The sequence below is a fragment of the Mobula hypostoma genome, chromosome 18, assembly GCF_963921235.1.
Source record: "Mobula hypostoma chromosome 18, sMobHyp1.1, whole genome shotgun sequence".
In the NCBI taxonomy this organism is placed as follows: Eukaryota; Metazoa; Chordata; class Chondrichthyes; order Myliobatiformes; family Myliobatidae; genus Mobula; species Mobula hypostoma.
In genome coordinates this window covers 13,167,286-13,188,501 of record NC_086114.1, presented here as the reverse complement: position 1 = coordinate 13,188,501, position 21,216 = coordinate 13,167,286, and the positions used below count along the sequence as shown (strand labels likewise).

Here is a 21,216-nt window from a genome sequence, read left to right as displayed (position 1 = left end):
ACAATCATTCCACAGTCAAAGTCACTTAGATTACATTTCTTGCCCTATTCTGATGTTTGGTCTGAACAACTGAACCTTTTGACTATGCCTGCATGCTTTTATACATTGAGTTGCTGCCTCATGATTGGCTGATTATATACTTGCATTAACGAGCAGGTGTACAGGTGTACATAATAAAGTCACGACTGAGTGTATGTACCACAACAGAGAATTATAGTTTATTTATTTCAAGAGTGGACTAGACCATAAACTATTAACAAGGGGTTAGTATAGAACTTTGGAGAAAAATAACAAAAATAATGTAAATAAAATACAAAATGTAAAACTCATCCGAGCCATGTCATTGTTGCATTATCTTGATTAAATCTTCCAGCCTCATTGCTAACTTCAAGTCGCCTTGTACACGAATTCGCCTGCTCATGTACGCAGAGAAAGGCTTCGTCTCTCCTGTTAACAGCGACCGCATGGTCTTCTCCGAAACTTCCAGAGTGACGTCAGGTTCCCTCTCTGGCACACCATAGCCAGCGTAGCCCGAATCTGAAAAGCAGAAGAAGAGGCCAAATCTCACTGTTTTAGAGCAGCGGTCCCCAACCACCGGGCCGCAGAGCATTTGCTACTGGGCCGCGAGGAAACGATATGATTTGGCGATATGAGTCAGCTGCACCTTTCCTCATTCCCTGTCACACCCACTGTTGAGCTTGAATGCACGCGAAGTCATTACGCATGCGAGGTCATTACCCGCGCGTCATCCATGTCAGCGCGGGAAGGAGATCAACTCCTTGAGCTTGCAAATGACAGTGGGCTGAAAAGTATGTTTGACATAACATCTCTGCCGGCATTCCGGATCAAAGTCAAGGCTAAATATCCTGAGATAGCCACGAAAGAACTGAAAACGTTGCTTCCATTTCCAACATATCTCTGCAATGAATGCAATGAAAACTAAATAGACTGGATATAAAGAACCCTCTTCGAGTATCGCTGTCTCCCATCACCCCTCAATGGGACCGTCTTGTTGCAGGGAAACAAGCCCAGGGCTCCCACTGATTCAGCGATATTGGTGTGTTGCAATGATTTTGTATGTTCATACGGGGAAAAATATGTGCTGTGTGTTTAATATCCAAACGTTACTTAAAATGTTATGATGCTATTGACTGATAAGTGAGTTATATAACCATATAACAATTACAGCACGGAAATAGGCGATCTCGGCCCTTCTCGTCCGTGCCGAAAGCTACTCTCACCTAGTCCCACCAACCTGCACTCAGCCCATAACCCACCATTCCTTTCCTGTCCATATACCTATCCAATTTTTCTTTAAATAATATCGAACCTGCCTCTACCACTTCTACTGGAAGTTCTTTCAACACTTCAAGCTCCCCGTCCTCCCCGATGATTGACTTATCACTATATTCATGCGAGGAAAATATGCGCTGTGTGTTTAATATTAAATTCGTTAGATAAGTCCTTTTAGAAACGAAATTGAGTGTATTAGCCCCTTATTACCAATATTCCGGTCGTGATGAACACCCCCCCCCCCCCCCACCACTCCGAACAGAATCACCAAAAACGCTTTGCAGAGAATAATATCGGCAGGTACACGCATGCGCACTGGTGCCCGCGCAAGGCTTCATAGTCATTGTAGTCTTACTTTGACTGCTACACTTGTCCGTTGGCAACCCTCCCCCCGCCCCCCCCTGGGTCGGCCGGTCCGCAAGAATATTGTCAATATTAAACCAGTCCGCAGCGCAAAAAAGGTTGGAGACCCCTGTTTTAGAGTGTGGAGCAGTTCAGCACAGGAATAGGCCCTTCTACCCACGATGTTGTGCCCAACGCCCATCTAAGTATATCCCTTCTGCCTACACAATGCTTGTACCCCACACAAAACGCCGGAGGAACTCAGCAAGTCAGGTAGTATCTACAGAGAGAAATAAACAGTTGATGTTTCAGGCCGAGAGCTTCACCAGGACCTCATTACCTCATTCCTGATGAAGTGTCTAGGCCTGAAATATTAACTCTTTACTTCCCTCTGTAGGTGCTACCTGACCTGCTGAGCTCCTCTGGCATAATGTGTTAATGTCCAAATACATTATTAAGTACAGTATGTACCATAACTATCTTTCTTTTCAACCATGCAATTTTTGTCCTTATCATTCTTATAAAGAATTGTCATTTGGCCAACTACAAAAATGGCAACAGAAGCCCCAAAGAACTCATCCCTGGGAGAGGAAGAATCCTCGCCAAAAAGACGTATAAAGTTGTGCGGTGAAAGTGGAAGCCACAGGGCCCATCAGCCTTCTACTGGCCCAGGACAGAGGACTCTGGCGAACTGTTGTCAGCTGTGTATGCCCCAGTTGGAGCGATTGGCATGAGAAGAAGAACATAAGCATTAAGCATTTGACTCACCTCTACTGAGGTCCAGATAGTACAGGTTGCGAGCTCCATTCTTTTGGTTAACAATGAATAGATAGCAGGCTTGAAACTGTGTCACCAGTTCCTTAGAAAGGAGACTTTGCACTCTGGAAAGTATCCAGTCTGGACTTATCCTGTCACTCTCAGATTCTCCAAACCCAGTCCCTTCGCTTACAATCTGAACACCCTCTGAAGGAAGATAAATAACGTACCAAGTCATTAAATGACATTCAGAAACTTTCTCAAAAGTTTTTCACATAATCATTTTAGATTTCCCTTCCTGATGCGCAGAGGGATCTTGGAGCACAAGAGAAAGTCTGCAGATGCTGGAAATCCAAAGCAATGTGCACAAAATGCCAGGGGAGCTCAGCAGGTCAGGCAGCATCCGTGGAAATGAATAAACAGTCCACATTCCGGGCTGAGACCCTTCTTCAGGAAGGGGGAATATTCCTGAATAAAAAGATGAGGGGAAGTTGCTGCAGAGGAGGACAGCCAGAAGGTGATAGGTGAAAAGAGGTGGCTTGGAAAGATAAAGTGCTGGAGAGGAGGGAATCTGATAGGAGAGGAGAGTACCACTGGAGGAAGGGAGGGAGGATGGGACACAGGGAGAGGTGATTACTAGAATACTGCCCAAGTTAAGGAGAATAAGCTATAGGGAGATGTTGGATAAACTTTGGTTGTTTTCTCTGGAGCATCCAAGGCTGAAGGGAGACCTGATAGAGGGGCTCAGGAAATTATGAAAAGAATACAAAAGGTAGACAGACAGACTTTTTCCTCAGGATAAAAAAGACAAATAGTTGAGGACATGCATTTAAGGTGTCTGGAATGGACTGCCATGGGGTGGGGGGTGGCGGGGGGTGGGAATTGGTGGAAGCAATCCACAAATCTAAGTCCAAGACCAGAGGACAGCCATTTGAAGGATGGGTTCGCAGACTTTTTTACAGCATGGAGCCTACCATTAACCGAGGGGTCTGTGGACTCCAGGTTGAGAACTCTTGATTTAGGGTAAGAGGAGGAAAGTTTAAAGGGGTACTGGGGCAAATGTTTTTTTACACAGAGAGTGATAGGTGTTTGAAAGTGGCTGCCACTGCTCCATTTCAAACATCTTGCATGTTGAACTATATCCTTCACTCCACCATTCAGTTGCCTGGCCAAAGAATTCTTTCCCAGAATCTCCCACTTCCAGTGAATCTTAAAAAAAATACATCTTGAACCAACCCTGTCCTAATAACTCTTAAGAGTATTGACGTAACAACATTTCTGATTTAATTATTGGATTTTGCAAGTCTCTTTTAAGAAGAGGTGATTGACATTCAGTCCCTCATCCAAAGGTGCTAAAACTGGCCTTGAAGATAGGAAAGGGACTTTATTTAGTCCCTTTATATCCTAAAATCAGTTCAATTTTAAGACTAGAACCTACCTAAGAAGTATATTCCAGCAAAGATGACATCTATGGAGGGGAATAAACAGTCAACATTTCAGGCCAAGATCCTTCATCAGGATGAAGGGATTGGTCCAAAACATTGCCTGTTTATTCCCCTCCATAGATGCTGCCTGTCTTGCTGTATTCCGCCAGCATTTGAGTGTGTTGCTAAAGATTTCCGGCAGAACCTCTTGTGTTTACTATTCCAGGAAAGATGTCAGTTTTAGTTGTTTTCTCACCCCTGGATGTTTCCTTACTCCCAGGTCTTAGCTGTACGCATCTGAAATACTTGACAGATATGCAACACACATAAAAGTTGCTGGTGAACGCAGCAGGCCAGGCAGCATCTCTAGGAAGAGGCGCAGTCGACATTTCAGGCTGAGACCCTTCGTCAGGACTAACTCAACTTGACAGATATAGAGGTTTTGTTGAAGCATTAGGTTTTAGTGAGCCACTGGGAGATACATCAAATAATTTCAGAAGATGTCCACACTAATGCCATGCTCACCATTGAGACCACGGTCGCCAGGACACAAGCAGTGTCTACTCAGCAACTCCCTTCGACCCAATATTGTTCAGATGCCAGGATTTTCCTGTAACGGGAAAGTCCAACACCAGAGGACACAGCCTCAGAATAGAGGGACGTCCATTTAGAACGGAGCTGAGGAGGAATTTCTTTAGCCAGGGAGCGGTGAATCTGTGGAATTCGTTGCCCGAGGCAGCTGTGAAGGCCAAGACATTACATATATTTAAGGTGGAGGTTGATGGATTCTTGATTAGTCAAGGCATGAAGGGATACGGGGAGAAGGCAGGAGACTGGGGCTGATATGGGGAATAGATGTTTGGACATCAATTCAGGTGCCGGGCCAGACTGAAAATGTTAGGGTGTCGGGGCCCGGGCGAGAGACGGGCCAGTTCAGGTTGCAGCTCCGTGACGCGGCTCCGCGCCGCACTGTGGAACTATCTTTGTGGACTTCAGTTCAGAAGGCTATTTGCTTGCAGTTCCTGTTTGCCTGATGTATTCTTTTTCTCTGCATGTTGGGTGTTCAACAGCCTTTTTTCAAAAATGGACCCATTTCTTATGGTTCTTTTTTACAGGCACGATGTTTTTTTCTCCCTCTGCACATTGGATATTCGACAGTCTTTTTTAATACACGTTTCTTTGTTTCATGGCTGCCTGTTAGGAGACAAATCTCAAGGTTGTATAATGCATCCATACTTTGACTATAAATGTACTTTGACCTTTGAAAACATACAGTGAAGTGCATTGTTTTGCATCAATGGACAACACAGTCTGAGGATGTGCTGGGAGCAGCCTGCAAGTGTCGTCATGCCTCCAATGCCAACATAGCATGTCCAAAACTCACTAATCCCTAATCTGTGTGTCTTTGGAATGCCGAAGGAAACTGGAAAAACTGGAGGAAACCTGTGGAGTAACAGGGAGAACGTATAAAGGCAGCAGCAGGTATTGAACCCTGATCTTACAGCTGGAGCTGTAAAGTGATACGAAAACTGCCACACTACCGTGCCATCTCATGGTGTGCATTCATGACATCCTCCCACCAGTCTCCCTGAATATTGGAGGAACATTCCTAACCTTCGCTGTCACTGGAAAACTCAGAGACATGCTGAGAAGATGCTGACGGTGCGGAGCTACTGCTATTTACAATGCGCTCGGCTATCATGCGGAGGGGTTGGGGAAGCCGGTCTAGTCGACTGCTGGGCGGAGTCGGGGGCAAGTTGTGGAGAGCCTCCAGCGGGAACTTCAACACGCTGTGCACAACCATATTCACCTGGTCTACTTGCACACCCCAGGACTTGGTCTTCTCATTAATCTCAAGCTACAAAGTGAGAAAAGAACAAAAATAAATTAGTTGTTGGGCTTTTCTTCTAAATTGGGATTTTCATTAAAAAAGAACAGGCAAATTCTCTTGAATGGTGTAATCTCTCTCTCCTTCATTCCCTGGCTTCTGTAATTAGCCATAAGATATAGGAGCAGAATTAGACCATTTGGCCCATCGAGTCTGCTCTGCAATTTCATCATTTATTATCCCTCTCAACTCCATTCTCCTGCCTTCTCCCTGTAACCTTTGGTGCCCTTACTAATCAAGAACCTCCATTTTAAATACACCCAATGTCTTGGCCTCCACAGCCGGCTACTGCAAAGAATTCCACAGATTCACCACCCCTGGCTAAAGAAATTCCTCCTTATCTCTGTTCTAAAGAGATGCCCTCTATTCTGAGGCTGTTCCCACTAGTCCTAGAATCCCCCACTACTGGAAACATCCTCTCTATCTAGGCCTTTCAATATTCGATAGGTTTCAATGAGATTCCCCCCTCATTCTTCTAAACTCCAGCGAATACAGCCCAGAGCCATCAAACGCTACTCATACCTTAACCCTTCCACTCCTGGAATCATTCTCCTGAACCTCCTTCGGACACTCTCCAATACCAGGACATCTTTTTTTTTAAGATAAGGAGCCCAAAGCTTCTCACAATTCTCCAAGTGCACTGCCAGTCTACATGACATGACTGGACATTATCCACTTATAGCTCAATCTTTGAATAAATGTTTGCCCTCTCTTCTCCCAATCCTCCTCCAGCCATCCATCTTCCAATTTACCCGAACATTGCCAGATGTGGTTTCAGCTGTCTAAGCTAAGGAACATCTCCCCTCCACACCAATTTCTCCACCTACCAAAAATCTCTTGCTTATATTAAAATAATCAATGAAACATCTCTGTATCTAAGAATTCCCCTTGTCAGAAGCCATTAAGAGTTTATTAATGGGGCTGGTTCAATGCAAGGGCCAGAGATGGAGAGAAGGAGAGAGAGGGGAAGGAGAGTAAGAGAGAGGGAGAAATAGAGGGAAAATGGGAAAGAAACAGAGATTATGGAAGTAGGGGGTGAGAGGTGGGAGTGGTTCACGGGGGCAGTCGGAAAGGTAGCGGAACCAAGAGGGGGTGAGAGAGGAAGGCGGTGGAGGGGGAGAGAGATGGTGCAGGGGGTGGGAGAGAGAGTGGGGGAGATGAGGGAGGCAGGGAAGGTGGGGGGAGGGCCAGAGGAGAGGGAGTTGTTAGTGATGGGGTGGTTTGAGTATCTCAGAAACTACTGATCTCCCTGGGATTTTCATGCACAACAGTCTCTAGATTTTGCAGGCAAAAAAATATCCAGTGAGTGACAATTCTGTGGGCAAAAATACCTCGTTAATGAGAGGTCAGAGGAGAATGACCAGACTGGTTCAAGCTGACAGTAACTACACTTTACAGCAGTGGGGTGCAGAAGAGCATCTCTGAAACTGATAAAACATCCTGTACCTAATAAAGTGGCTACTGAGTGTACACATACAAAATGCTGGAGGAAATCAGCAGGTCAGGCAGCATCGATGGAGAGGAATAAATAGTTCAGGCCAAGACCTTTCATCAGGTCTGGAGAGGAGGTAGGATGGGGGGTGGGGGGGGGGGGGAAGAGAGAGAAGAAGCTAGAAACACTCAAAAGTTCAACTGTTTATTCCTCTCCATAGATGCTGCCTGACCTGCTGAGCTCCTCCTGCATTTATAATGCGTTGCTCTGGATTTCCAGCATCTGCAGAATCTATGGAAAAGAGTACAGTCGACATTTCGAGCCGACACCCTTCCGCAGGACTTGAAATGTCTCGGCCTGAAATGTCGACTATACTCTTTTCCATAGATGCTGCCTGGCCTGCTGAGTTCCTCCAGCATTTTGTGTGTGTTGCTCTGGATTTCCAGCATCTGCAGATTTTCTCTTATCTGTAGAATCCCTTGTGTTTATGGCCACCAGGTGCACATGTGATAAATAAACCTGAATCTGAGCTAGTAAACTTATTTGCCTCTAGAAGTAAAGATCCTCACCGATAATTGTTTTTCAGTTTTAATCTTCTTCATCTTGATGCTCGACAGGGATTTCTTGAGTAGGAAGCCAACCATCACAGCCTTAGCAGTGTGCGCCAAGGTGCTCCTGATATCCTGCACGACAACCACAGAAAGGACTGGATTCGAGACGTGGTACTGGATTTCTGCACCAGCGATAACCTGAGCGCCATCTTTACAAGTTGCCTGTGTAAAAGATTCAAGATTGTTTAATGTAATTTCCAGTACGAGTGTAAAAGAGAACAAAATAATTGTTATTCCCAGTCCTATGCAGCACAAAAAAAACACAATATAAATAAGATTGTTTATATGCATAAATTGTACATAAAGCGACACTAGGCACAGGAGTGTCTGTATATAAGGTGACTCTGATAGGAGGTAGTGATGGAGGAGTAGGTTAGTGAGTGGGGGTTTTCATCTGCCTTACTGCTTGGGGAAGTATCTGTTTTTGAGTCTGGTGGTACTGGCGTAGATGCTAGATAGCTTCCATCCTGATGGGAGTGGGACACACAGTCCATGAAGCGGAGTGGGTGGGATCCTTCAGGATGTTGCTGATCCTTTCTGTAGATGAGATGAGAGCTTACTCTTTCTCCTGTGGGACAATGGCTTTATTTTGATTTTGGTGAGTAACAAGAAAAATCAAAATAAAGCAATACGATGCCATGTTTAAAATTAGCTTATCTTATTCTGAGAAGACGTGGTAGTGTGTAGCTTTGCGTGCAGTTTTTCATTGATTCCACTGTATTTGTCTTTATATTTACTGTGAATGCCCGCAGGAAAATGAATCTCAGGGCTATATATGGTGACATATATGTTCTTCGATAATAAATTTACTTTGAACTTTGGTGTGTCTGAAAGGCAGAGGCAGAATGATCAAATTATTTGATTAATGACCCAGAGAGACGATTTCAAATCCCACCCTGCTTGCTAATGAAGTTCTATTTGGCAAATTGAGTTTATAAGTTGATTTTAGTGTCTTGACTTCACAATTCTGATTGTTCTCTCTTTGCACCTTTTTGTCTGTGCTTTCTGTGTAGCTGTAACACTTGTACTGCATTCTGTTATTCCCTTGTACAACCTCGACATACTGATCTGGTGAAATTATCTGTATGCATGGCATGCAAAACAAAGTTTTCACTGTACCTCAGTACATATGACAATAATAAATCAATTTCCCCTTTTGTCCTTACCCCAGATAAAACATATAGACCACAGAATAGTACAGGAATAGATTCTTCAATCTGTGACGCTGAGTCAAACTACTTAAGCTAATGATGCCTGATTAAATTAATCCCTTCTGCCCTCGCAATATCAATATCCCTCCACTCTCTGCACATTCATACAAGAATCTCTGAAACACCTCTATCATATCTGCCTCTGCCATCACTCCTGGCACAGCATTTCATACATCCACCACTCTCCGTGTAAAAAAAAAGTTGGTACACATTATCTTCTTTAATCTTTCCCCTCTCACCTTAAATGCATGCTCTTTAACATTAGACATCTTGACCCTGGGATAAAGCTTTCAGCTACCTTCCCTATTGGTGCCACTCATAACTTAATGAACTTTTATCAAGTCTCTCTTCAACTTCTGCCACTCTAGGGCAAATAACCCTAATTTGCCCAAGCTCTCCAAATCCAGAGCATATTCTGGTAAACGAACCAATTTGGTGGCTACTTGCCAGTCCTCCGGGACCTCGCCCATGGTTAGGTCTGATCTATATGGAACTTGTTACCAGAAAATACATGGCAAGATCATAACTCTCTCTGGCCCTTAAAGACAGAAGACAGTTACGACCCAACCACATTTTTTTTAGAGATGGGTATTAAATGATGGCTTTGCTGCCAACATCCACATTCTGAAAGTGGTTCTTTCTCTCAGTTTTGCTTTAAAGAGATCATTAATAATTCAAAATATCAGCCTCAAAATATCAACTGTTTTTCTTTTGAACTGGTGTCTTAGATAAGTTTTTTTTTCGCTGAAAAGAAACTAGATTGTGGAAGCTCTAGTATCTCCCACAGAAACTAGATTGTGGAAGCTCTAGATTGTGGAACCCCTACATATTGGCAGGAAAAAAACACTGCATTTTAATGTTATAATGTTTTTGTTACATAACATATACCAAAATATAATCCAAAGTTCTGAAACCGCATATCAAGGGTTTGATTAACATCAGGAACCATGACGTTACATTCTGTAATCAAGGTCCTAGTTATTGGCGATTTCAATGTCAAATCTGAAGTGACTATCAGAAATGCTGAAAGTTATGCTGGTAGTTCTGGATTGTTTGCAGGGCTCCTAATCTTTTTCAGTTGATGGAGAACCAGCAGTTCTTTTGTTTACATTTGTAGACAGTTCCAACATGAGAGTGGTTTGTCATGTTTTATATTTGTGTTGAATTCAATACAGGGTACACAGTACCCAATGTATTCCCAAAGACTGTAAGACCATTAGACATACAGAACTGTGCAAAGGTCTTAGGCACATATATATTGCCAGGGCACCTAAGACTTCTGCAAAGTACTTTGGTCATTTTATGCATTGCACTATACGGCTGCCCCAAAAAACAATTTTCTTGACACACGTGAGTGATGATAAACCTGATATAGGTTTATATACGGATATAGGTATCCATTGTGGACTGCAAGTGGAAAGGGGCAGGGAGAGGGGAATCATGGTTGGAAAAAGGAAAGGGAGATAGGAGGGCGTGGGAAGCACCAGAGACACACACTGCAATTAATACTTAGATGTCCGCATGTTGTTTATTTTGCAAAAAAAAAGCACTAACAGCAACTCTTGGAGAAGGAAACATACCTCAAACAGTGCAACATTGAAAGACTTGGTCTGGAGATCGACCACCTGCCACTGGTCAATGAAAGGCAGCAAGAGGACAATTCCAGGACCTTTGCTGCCTATAACTCTTCCCAAACGGAAGACAACAAACCGCTCTTGGTTCGGCACTACCTGCAGTTGTAAACAGGCGCGGCATTAGTAAAGTGAATCTCTATCTATTTCAGACCAACAGTAAAGGATCAGAATTCCAGCAAGCAATACAATTATGGCAGCATAAATCCATGGATCATAAATAGTCAAAGCTGGTTTCAAAGTTCAAAGTAAATTCATCAAAGTACATATACAGTATGTCATCACATTCTGCACCCAGATTCATTTTCTTGCAGATATTCACAGCAGAACAAAGAAATACAATAAAATCAATGCAAATCTACACACAAAGACCAACAAGCAACTAATGTGCCTAAGACGACAAACTGGACAAATACAATATATAAATAATACTAAAAACATAAAATGGAAACTACCATTTTTTAATAATACTTTTTATAAGATTTATCCTTTTTAACTAACTCATGTATTTTCCTCACTAATTGGCAGAAAGCTGTATACCAGCTAAACTAACGGTTTACTACCTTTCTCATTTTTCATTGGCTAAGTATTAGCACATTGCCCACATGATGTAATTGTTTTAATTATGTAGCCTATTAGCTAGTTTATTCCTATTTAAGGAATTTCTTATCTATAAAAGTGATGGATTTTTCAGAGGTACCATCTTTTCTTTGCTTCTTTTCATTGGTCTTCGCATTCTTGGCCGTTCATTCACCTTTTAATATCATTTCTCAGCTTTTTATTTAGTTTGCTTAGTATTTGTATGTTTGCTTGAATTCTAAAATAAACAACTATTAGAATTAAGACTGCTCACCATATTTTGGCTCTCAGAAGAACCCTAAAGATCAGAAAACAGACAGACATCCAGCAAGTCGTTGAAAGGGAGTCTACAGGTTGTGGAATCAGTTCATTGCTGAGGAGAAGTTATCTACGCTGGTTCTGGAACAGACCTGGTCATGTGGGACTGAAAGCTCCTGTACTTCCAGCAGCGAGAAGAGGTCATGGCCTGGATGGAGAGGGTCTTTGACGATGGATGCTGCCTTCTTGTGGCAGGGTACCTTGTAGATGTGCTCAATGGTGGGGAGGAATTTTCCTTTGATGGACTGGGCCGCATCCATGACTTTGGGTAGGCTTTTCTGAAACTCCAGGCCTCAACACTGAGGTCACCAGAAACTAGTGGTCCTGGTCAGAAACCTAGTAACCATCTTGGTTTCTAGTGAAGTGTGGTTGTTGCTTATCCAGAACATTAGTGATCCAGCTCACATCTACAAACCTGTGCTTTGTTCAAACCTCATTGCAGATGGTACAATATGGAGCAAGAGACACAAAATGCCAGAATTTCAACATGTCAGTCCACGGCCTCCTCTACTGTGCAATGAGGCCATATTCAGGTTGGAGGAGCAATACCTTATATTCTGTCTGGGTAGACTCCAACCTGATAGCATGAACACTAATTTCCAGTAACTTCTCCACCCCCTGCCTCTCCCGGTTTCACCCATCACCTACCACCTTGTACTTCTTCCTCCCCTCCCCTCCGCCTTCTTACTCTGACTTCTCCTCATTCTTGCCAGCCCTGATGAAAAGTCTCAGCCTGAAACGTAGACTGTTTACTCTTTTCCATAGATGCTGCCTGGCCTGCTGAGTTCCTCCAGCATTGTGTGTGTGTTGCTTTGGATTTCCAGCATCTGCAGATTTTCTCTTGTTTGTGGTACAATATGGAGAGTGTTGCATAGTCATACAGTAAAGAATGACTTATCTTCTTGTTCCATTGGTTTAGATAGAAGTTAAAAAGCCCATGGACTGCTTAGAGCAGGGATCTGACCAGAGGATTTTCTTTCCTCTGGTAATACCATCAGAGTTTAATTAATCTCGATGTTTCCTGAGAGCTTTATGCAACCTCCGTAATGCTTATAGATCCTTTGTAACACTGATTCTGCACAAGTGTATCAATTAAAGCAACAAGGCATCATAACACACTACAGCATAACATAAAACATAGAACACTACTGCAAAGTACAGGAACTTTGGCCCACATGTTATGCCAATCTTTTAACCTACTCTAAGATCAGACTAACCTTTCCTTCCTACATAATCTTCCATTTTACTATTATCTAAGAATCTGTTATATCTCCATAATATATCTGCCTCTACCATCACCCCGGCAGGGTGTTCCACGCACCCACCACTCTCTGTGATTAAAAAAAATATCTTTGACATCCCTCCCCTATATTTTCCTCCAACCACCTTAAAATTATGCCCCCTCGTATTAGCCATTGTTGTCCTGGGAAGAGTTTGATGTCCACTCAATCTCTGCCTCTTATCATCTTGTATGCCTCTATCAAGTCACTTCTCATCCTCCTTCACTTCAAAGAGAAAACCCCTATCCTCATAAGATATGATCTCTAATACAGGCAGCATCCTGATAAAACTTTTCTGTACCTTCTCTGATTATATCCATCCTATAATGAGGCAACCAGAACTGAACACAATATTCCACGTGAACTTTCCAGGGAATTGTAGAATAGCCATCAAAAGTAGGACATTCTGACTGAAGTTTTCCAAACCCTTGCCCAGGGTAATGCTCCTCACTTTCTGTTCTCTGTAACTTAATATCATCATATCAATGCCATTGCATAAAAGAGAAAATGCATTAAGTTCTGTGCATCATACCTTCAGGACAAACCATCCTGAGATTGGAAAAGTGATTATCACTAGGAAGAAAACAAGGATGGTCAGAATCCAGAACCAAATAACTGACGAACCGCCAAGGTCTTTGTCTGAAAGAGGAGAAACATTCTTTTTTTAGAAACACAAGCATATTTAGTTTCAATAACCAAGGCTGAAGACCATAAGACATTAGAGCAGAACTAGGCCATCATGGCTTATTTATTTTCTCTCTTGACCCCATTTTCCTGCCTTCTCCCCATAACCTTTGATGCCCTTACTAACCAAGAACCTATCAACCTCTGCTTTAAATACACCCAATGACGTGGCCTCCACAGCCATCTATGGCAATCAATTCTACAGATTCACCACACTCTGGCTACAGAAATTGCTCCTCACTTCTGTTCTAATTCTATGACAGTGCCCTGTATTCCTCGACTCTCTCACTATTGGAAATTTCATCTCCATATCCATACTCCTCATCATCATTCTGTGCTGTGTCATATGACATCATCATTATGTGCCATGTTGTATGACGTATGTGATCATGGTCTCATGACCATGATTATTCTTAGCAAATTTTTCTACACGAACTGATTTACCATTGCCTTCTTCTGGGCAATGTCTTTACAAGATGGGTGACCCCAGCCATTATCAATACTCTTCAATGATTGTCCGCCTGGTGTCAGTGGTAGCATAACCAGGACTTATGAAATGCACCAGCTGCTCATACAACCATTCACCACCTACTCCCATGGCCTCACATGACCCTGATCTGGGGGCTAAGCAGGTGCTACACCTTGTCCAAGGGTGACCTGCAAGCTAGTCCAGGGAAGGAACGCCTTACACCTCCTTTGGTAGAGAAGCATCTCCACCTCGCCACCCAATGTCCACACTAGGCCTTTCAATATTCATTAGGTTTCAATGAGATCCTACCTCATTCTCCTAACTTCAGTGAGTACAGGGCCAGAGACATGAAACGTTCCTCATGCAACAATCCTTCCATTCCTGGGATCAAACTTCCTCTGGAATACCAATACATCCTTTCTTCAATATAGGACCCAAAATGAAGAGTAACAAGTACTTGTCATTGCAACATCCTCTCAAGATTGACCCAATTACCTCAAGCGGGTAAGAAACATAACAAGGTGCTCTTAAAAATTAGGAGAATTATTTCCAGAACAGTATAATAACAGAAGTGGGCATTTAACCCCATAAGACTGCATCACCTTCACTATGATCACGGTTTGCCTTTTGCTTATTGATATTTATGTAAAAATTGTTGGAGTTGTACTGGTGGAAAATTTAGAACTGATTAGGGTATGAGCTGGGGTTTTAGCCAGGCAGGATTAGACCAAAAGAAATAGGGGCAGGATTAGGCCATTTGGTCCATCAAGTCTGCTCCACAATTCCATTATGGCTGATTTATTTTCCCCCTCAACTCCATTCTCCTGCCTTCGCCTGGTAACCTTTGACACCCTTACTAATTAAGAATCTGTCAACCTCTGCTTTAGGTATACCCAATGTCTTGGCCTCCACAGCGGTCTGTGACAATGAGTTCCACAAATTTACCACCCTTTGGCCAAAGATATTCCTCTTCATCTTTGTTCTAAAGGGACATCCTTCTATTCTAAAGCTGCATCCTCTGGTCTGAACTCTCCCACTACAGGAAACAACCTCTCCTGTCCACTTTACTTAGCTCTGTGATTATTCGGTATGTTTCAATGAGATCCCCCTCAAAGAGGTGATGAGACCTCTGTGTACACTGATAAGGGTTGGTGCACAGACTCTTCTGTAGTGGGCAGTCACTGTTCTATGGCAACCAGACATCATACAGTTGACTGCCAGCCAGCCACATTGCCTGCTCATGGAGTTTACTGTTGAGTTCATTACCACTGTCTACAGCAGCCCCCAGCGTGCCAAGACCAAGGAGTATCACCAGCTTTCTACAAAACAATGGTCTCTTCAAGATTGCAGGAGACTTCAATTACGTTAATTATTGTGTATTTTTTCATTGTGTTCTTTGTGCTTATTGTGTTTTTTTATGTTGCATTGGATCTGGTGTAATAACCAGTTTGTTCTCCTTTACACTCGTGTACTGAAGAATGACAATAAATAATCTTGTATCTTTAATATACTGTACAGGCCATTCCCAGTTTATGTATAGCCTGCACATGATCAAACATTTGGAACTGGCTGAATGAATTTCCGGGCTGTAAGCTTCTTTCTTTCTTTTTCAATCTTTTTATTAATTTCAAAATATAGAAATACAAAATAATACAAATAGTAGGAGATATATTGTTACACTTAAAAAAGTAATTGCAATACCAAATAGTGTAAATTAACAAAGCTCCCAATCATGTAGAACTAATAACAGATGATACAAAGCAAAAAAAACTGGGAAAAAAAATCATGAAAAAGAAAAAAAAACAAACCCCATCCCCAAAGAAAAACAGAATTAATCAACTAAACTAAAAGACTTGAGCAAAACTAACAACTTAAAAATGGAAAAGAAGAAAACCTCAGTGTCGACGACTCCATTCTCCTCCAACAACAGTACAGAGAGATAAAACAAGCTTCTTAAGATGCCTGGGAAGGCAGTTCGTGGCCACATTTCCGACTTGCAAGCTGTTCACAAGAACAAAACCCAGCCTTAACCTGGAGGCAATGTGCAATCAGATCGCTTTAAAACATCTTTACTCGAGCTGCACAGGGTGGAAACAAGATGCTTAAAGAGTCAGCAATATTACCTCTGGGAACTATCTCAGCAGTAGAGGAGGGCAATGTCCTTTGACAACGCTAGACTAGATTTTTCACGCATCAGCCTAGTTTTTCTCATTTGGGGCATGGGTTTATCCATTGAAACTTAATTCTGCATTGAACTGATTAAAAAATTCTACGTGCAGTTACTCCTGAGTCAATCTTCAGGGTTGAAGCTGCAGTCAAGAATATAATGTTACAAAATGCAGCCATCTTTCTGCTGAAAGAATTTCTGACACAGAGCAGTTCCAGTTTCACTTTGAGGAAGTAACGATGAAAAATGACGAAAGCACAGAGGTTGACATAGTTTTTACATTGATGCCAATAAGACTTCTGCCAAGGCCTTCACAGCAGGTTGGTCCAGAAAGGTATGGCAGTTAATCTGGACCACAATAGAAAACTGGATCCAAAACTGGCTTGGTGGTAGGAGACAGAGTCGTCATTTGACCACTTCGTTGAGCACCTCCGCTCCGTCACCGCATCGTCGAGCACCTCCGCTCCGTCCGCCAAAACAGACAGGATCTCCCAGTAGCCACCCACTTCAACTCTGCTTCCCACTCCCATTCAGATATGTCCATACATGGCCTCCTCTACTGCCATGATGAGGCTAAGCTCAGGTTGGAGGAGCAACACCACATATACCGTCTAGGTAGTCTCCAGCCCCCTTGGTATGAACATAGAATTCTCCAACTTCAGGTAATTCCCTCCCCCTCCCTTCCCCCAACCCAGTTTCACTCTGCCCCCTCCCCCAGCTGCCTATCACCTCCCTCATGGTTCTGCCTCCTTCTACTACCCATTGTGTTTTCCCCTATTCCTTCTTCACCTTTCCTGCCTACCCCCTCCCTGTTTCCCCTCCCCCACCCCTTTATCTTTCCCCTTACTGGTTTTTCACCTGGAACCTACCAGCCTTCTCCTTCCCACCCTCCCCCCCACCTTCTTTATAGGGCCTCTGCCCCTTCCCTCTACAGTCCTGATGAAGGGTTCCAGCCCGAAATGTTGACTGATCGTTTCCACGGATGCTGCCCGACCTGCTGAGTTCCTCCAGCGTGTTGTGAGTGTTGCTTTGACCCCAGCATCTGCAGAGTATTTTGTGTTTAGGAGACAGAGTCTAGTGGCGGGTGGGTGTTTTTCTGGCTGAAAGTCTGCAAAAGCAGTGTACCACAGGGTTCAGTGCTGGGACTTCGGTTGTTTGTAAATACATATAAATTACTTGGATGAGAACATAGGTGAATTTGCAGACAAGGAAAGTTCTGACACTGTAAATAGCAAAGAAGGATGCTTAAGGGCACATACTGTGTAGGTCAGTTGGAAAGGTGGTCAGAGAGTCATTACCCAAGGCACTGAGGATATGAGTCAGGATGTCATGTTGCAGCTGTACAAAACTGTGTACAGCTCTGATTGTCACATTATGGGAAGGATTGTCAGCAATAGAGAGTCCAGAAGATATTTACCAGGACATTGCCTGGAACAGAGGGCTGTAGATAAAAGCAGAGAGTGGACAGGCTTCACACACAAAATGCTGGAGGAACTCAGCAGGCCAAGTAGCATCTATGGAAAAGAGTAAGCAGTTAACATTTCAGGCTGAGACCCTTCATCAAGACTGGAAAAAAAAGCTGAGAAGTCAGGGTAATAAGGTTGGTGGAGGGAGAGGAGGAAGAAGTACAAGGTGGCAGGTGATAGGTGAAACCAGGAGAGAGGGAGAGGGTGAAGTAAAGAGCTGGGAAATTGATTGGTGAAAGAGATAAAGAGCTGAAGAAAGGGGAATGTGATAGGAGATCACAGAAGACCATGGAAGGGAAAGGGGGAGGAACACCAGAGGGAGGTGATGGGCAGGTAAAGAGATAAGGAGAGAGAGGGAAACAGGAATGGGGAATTTTTTCAACCTCATATTCATGCCTTCTCCACATAGCTCTTAAACCCTTATCAATCAAGAACCTATCAATCTCTTGATTCTACTATACTCCTGATTTCTGCCTTATAGGTGGTGGGCAATCCTTATTGCCCCAGGAAGTGATTCACTTACCACAGAGACCCAGCGTCTGACCTGCGCCTGAAGCATTTTGTTTATATGACTGGTCCACTTCAGTTTCTTCTCAGCGGTGATCCCTAGGTTATTGACGGTTCGGGTTTTGATTCACTTATTTATCATACATACATGGAAACATACAGTCAAATGTGCTGTTTGTGTTAACAGCCAGTACAATATATGGACATGCTGGAGGCAGCCCACAAGTGTCACCATACATCATGTAGTATGCCCACAATGCTTGACAGAGCAACACAGAACACAAGGAACTGAACAGTAGCAGCAAAACAAGCCCCTTTACTCCCTCTCTCTCTCACACACACAAACACACAGTCCTCCAACTCCAGGACAAGCTGCCAGGCCTCAAAGGATCACATACCAGCAACCTCCTGAGTGGACTTCAGACTCATAGACCAAGGGCACTGGTCATTAGTCTTCGACTTTCAGAGATCCGATCAACTTTCCGGCTTCGATCTACGGTATCAACCCCAATGATGGAATCCCGAACTCCGGGCGGGGAACTTCATGACAAGAACGCCCATTGAACAACGGCAGGTGATCACATTCTGTAGTTGGAGGTCGCCTAAATGTTATTAGCCTGAATTGTGTCCAGCTCTTGCTGCGTGCACGCGCGGGCTGCTTCACTTGCTGAGGAGCGGCGAACTCTGAACATTCTGAAATTATCTGCAGGCATCCCCACCCCTGACCTTATAATGGAAGGAAAGTCATTGATGAAGCAGCTGATGATAGTCAGGTCCAGGACATTGCCCAGAGGAACTCCTGCAGTGACGTCTTGGAACTCAAATTAATGATGTCCAAAAAACACGAAACACAATAAACTTCCTATCTCTTAAGTGTTTTCCCATCAAAGCCTATTGATGTAACTATAGATAAATGGATACATAATTTGAAGGGATTTTGTTTTGAGAGGAACTCAGCTGTTGTTGACAGCAAAATAACAGAGAAATGAACTCCAATGAATTCCACAAACTGATACTTAGGCCAGCACAACACACCTAGGCACTCAGGCATATCTGCTGAGTCGGACTCAAACACATCTGGGATTATCCAGATTCCCTTCTTTACTGAAACAAATTCACCAATGTATGTATATGATTCCACGCCCAAACTGGACATAACTGAGTATAAGTCACGGCCAGACACCCCAATCACAGCGGTGCACCTGGGTCAGTCCTCCAACACATACCGATGCCCCTCACTGATACAGTACACCTACAGTAGGTACACGGACCACCCCTTCCTGGACTTACCTGAATTCATGGGTCACATCTTCCTGGACACAGCTGGGTAGGCAGAAAACATTTTCCCAGACACACCTGAGTATGTAGATAACATCTTCCCCAAGCACACATCATAAGGGTGTCGCACCTTCCCCAGACACACCTGGTACGAGGATCGCACCTTCCCCAGACACACCTGGTGTGAGGGTCACACCTTCCCCAGACACACCTGGGTATGCGTGTCACCCCCATCCCAAAACATAGCTGTGTACACAACACTCACCCCGGACACAGGAGTACACGGGTCTCCCTTCCCCAGACACACCCGGTACAAAAATAACACTCTCCAATGACACCCCCTCCCCGGTCACCTTCCCCCACCGTTACCGATATTGTCATCTTTCGGCTCCTGCAACAATGCCTCTTCGGCTCCATCTTCCCCAGTAGCCACCGCCTTGTACCTCATGCCGCTAAGCACCCGCCCCCGACTGGGGCTGCAGGTGGCGTTCACCCGCTACCGATCCGCCCATCCAGGTGCTCAGCGTTCGGCGTCGATATCGGCACCGCCGCCTCCGCCCCACATTGTGACCCGCCCGCCCGGCGTTACCATAGCACTGGCGACAAAGGCCACCCCCCCCCCCCCCGTCACGACACCGCCCAGCAATTCCCAAACTGAACCGTCACCATTCGGCTCATTGTGTTGTTCTTTCAAGAAGCACCCAACAAGCAGGAAATCGGATCCGAGCTCCCTACGTTGAAATAGCGCATGGGAACGTCTGCAATAACCTGGGAGTAGACAGATTTACGGTTTAACCACATTCGGACGACGTTTCCCAATGATTTTCAGAAGGCATTTGATAAGGTGCCACACATGAGGCTGCTTAACTAGATAGAATCCTATGGCGTTACAGGAAAGATACAGTACTGGAATATTTAGAGGAATGGCTGACATCCAGGACCGGGAGGCACTGATTGGGGATAAAGGGGGCTTTTTCTGATGGACTGCCAATGACTAGAGGTATTCCTCAGGGGGTCAGTATTGGGACCGCTACTTTTCACGTTGTTTGTCAATGATTTGGGTAAGGGAATTGATAATAGATCAGGCATTGTGGCAAACTTTGCGGATGATACAAAGATAGGTGGAGGGGTAGGTAGTGCTGAGGGAGCAATGAGTTTGCAGCAGGACTTTTTGGAAGAATGGGTAAAAAAAAGTGGCAGTTGGGAAATGTGTGATAATGCATTCTGGTAAAAGGAACAATAGTCTAAATGGGGAGGTGGTTCAAACATCAGAGGTGCAGAGGGACATATGAGTCCTCGTGCAAGACTCCCAGAAGGTTAATTTACTGGTTGAGTCTGTGGTAAAGGCGGCAAATGTAATGTTGGCATATAATTCAAGTGGAATAGAATAAAAAAGCAAGGAGATAATGATGAGGCTTTGTGAGACACTAATCAGGCCACACGGAGTATTATCAACAGTTTTGGGCCCCTTATCTCAGAAAAGATGTGTTGTCATTGGAGAGTATCCAAAGATTCATGAGAATGAAAGGGTTAACATGAGCTTTGGCAGCTTTGTGCCTGTACTCACTGGAATTTTAAAAGAATGTGGGGATCACATGGAAAGCTGCCGAATATTGAAATGACTAGATAGGGTGAATGTGGAGAGGATGTTTCCTATGCTGGGCACAGCCTCAAAACTGAGGAGCAACCTTTCAGAACAGAGGTAAGGAATTTTTTTAAAGACAGAGAGTAGGGAATCTGTGGAATGCTCTGCCACAGACTGCAGTGGAGGCCAAGTCTGTGGAAGGCGGAAGTTGAATTTTCCCTGATTGCTCAGGGCATCAAAGGATATGGGGTTGAGTGGGATCCAGCATCAGCCATGATCGAATGATGGAGCAGAC

General features: G+C 43.9%; 1 protein-coding gene across 1 annotated transcript; it reads right to left on the bottom strand.

The window, feature by feature from the left end:
• Window positions 1–217: 217 nt before the first annotated feature.
• stoml1 (stomatin (EPB72)-like 1) lies at window positions 218–19,794 on the bottom strand. The gene is made up of 7 exons (XM_063070150.1): window positions 19,706–19,794; window positions 13,298–13,404; window positions 10,538–10,687; window positions 7,705–7,908; window positions 5,430–5,673; window positions 2,404–2,598; window positions 218–537 (listed from the first exon to the last, which is right to left on the bottom strand). Exons 1-7 carry the CDS (start codon window positions 19,782–19,784, stop codon window positions 341–343), a joined length of 1,176 nt encoding a protein of 391 aa, XP_062926220.1. The 5' UTR covers window positions 19,785–19,794; the 3' UTR covers window positions 218–340.
• Window positions 19,795–21,216: the final 1,422 nt, after the last annotated feature.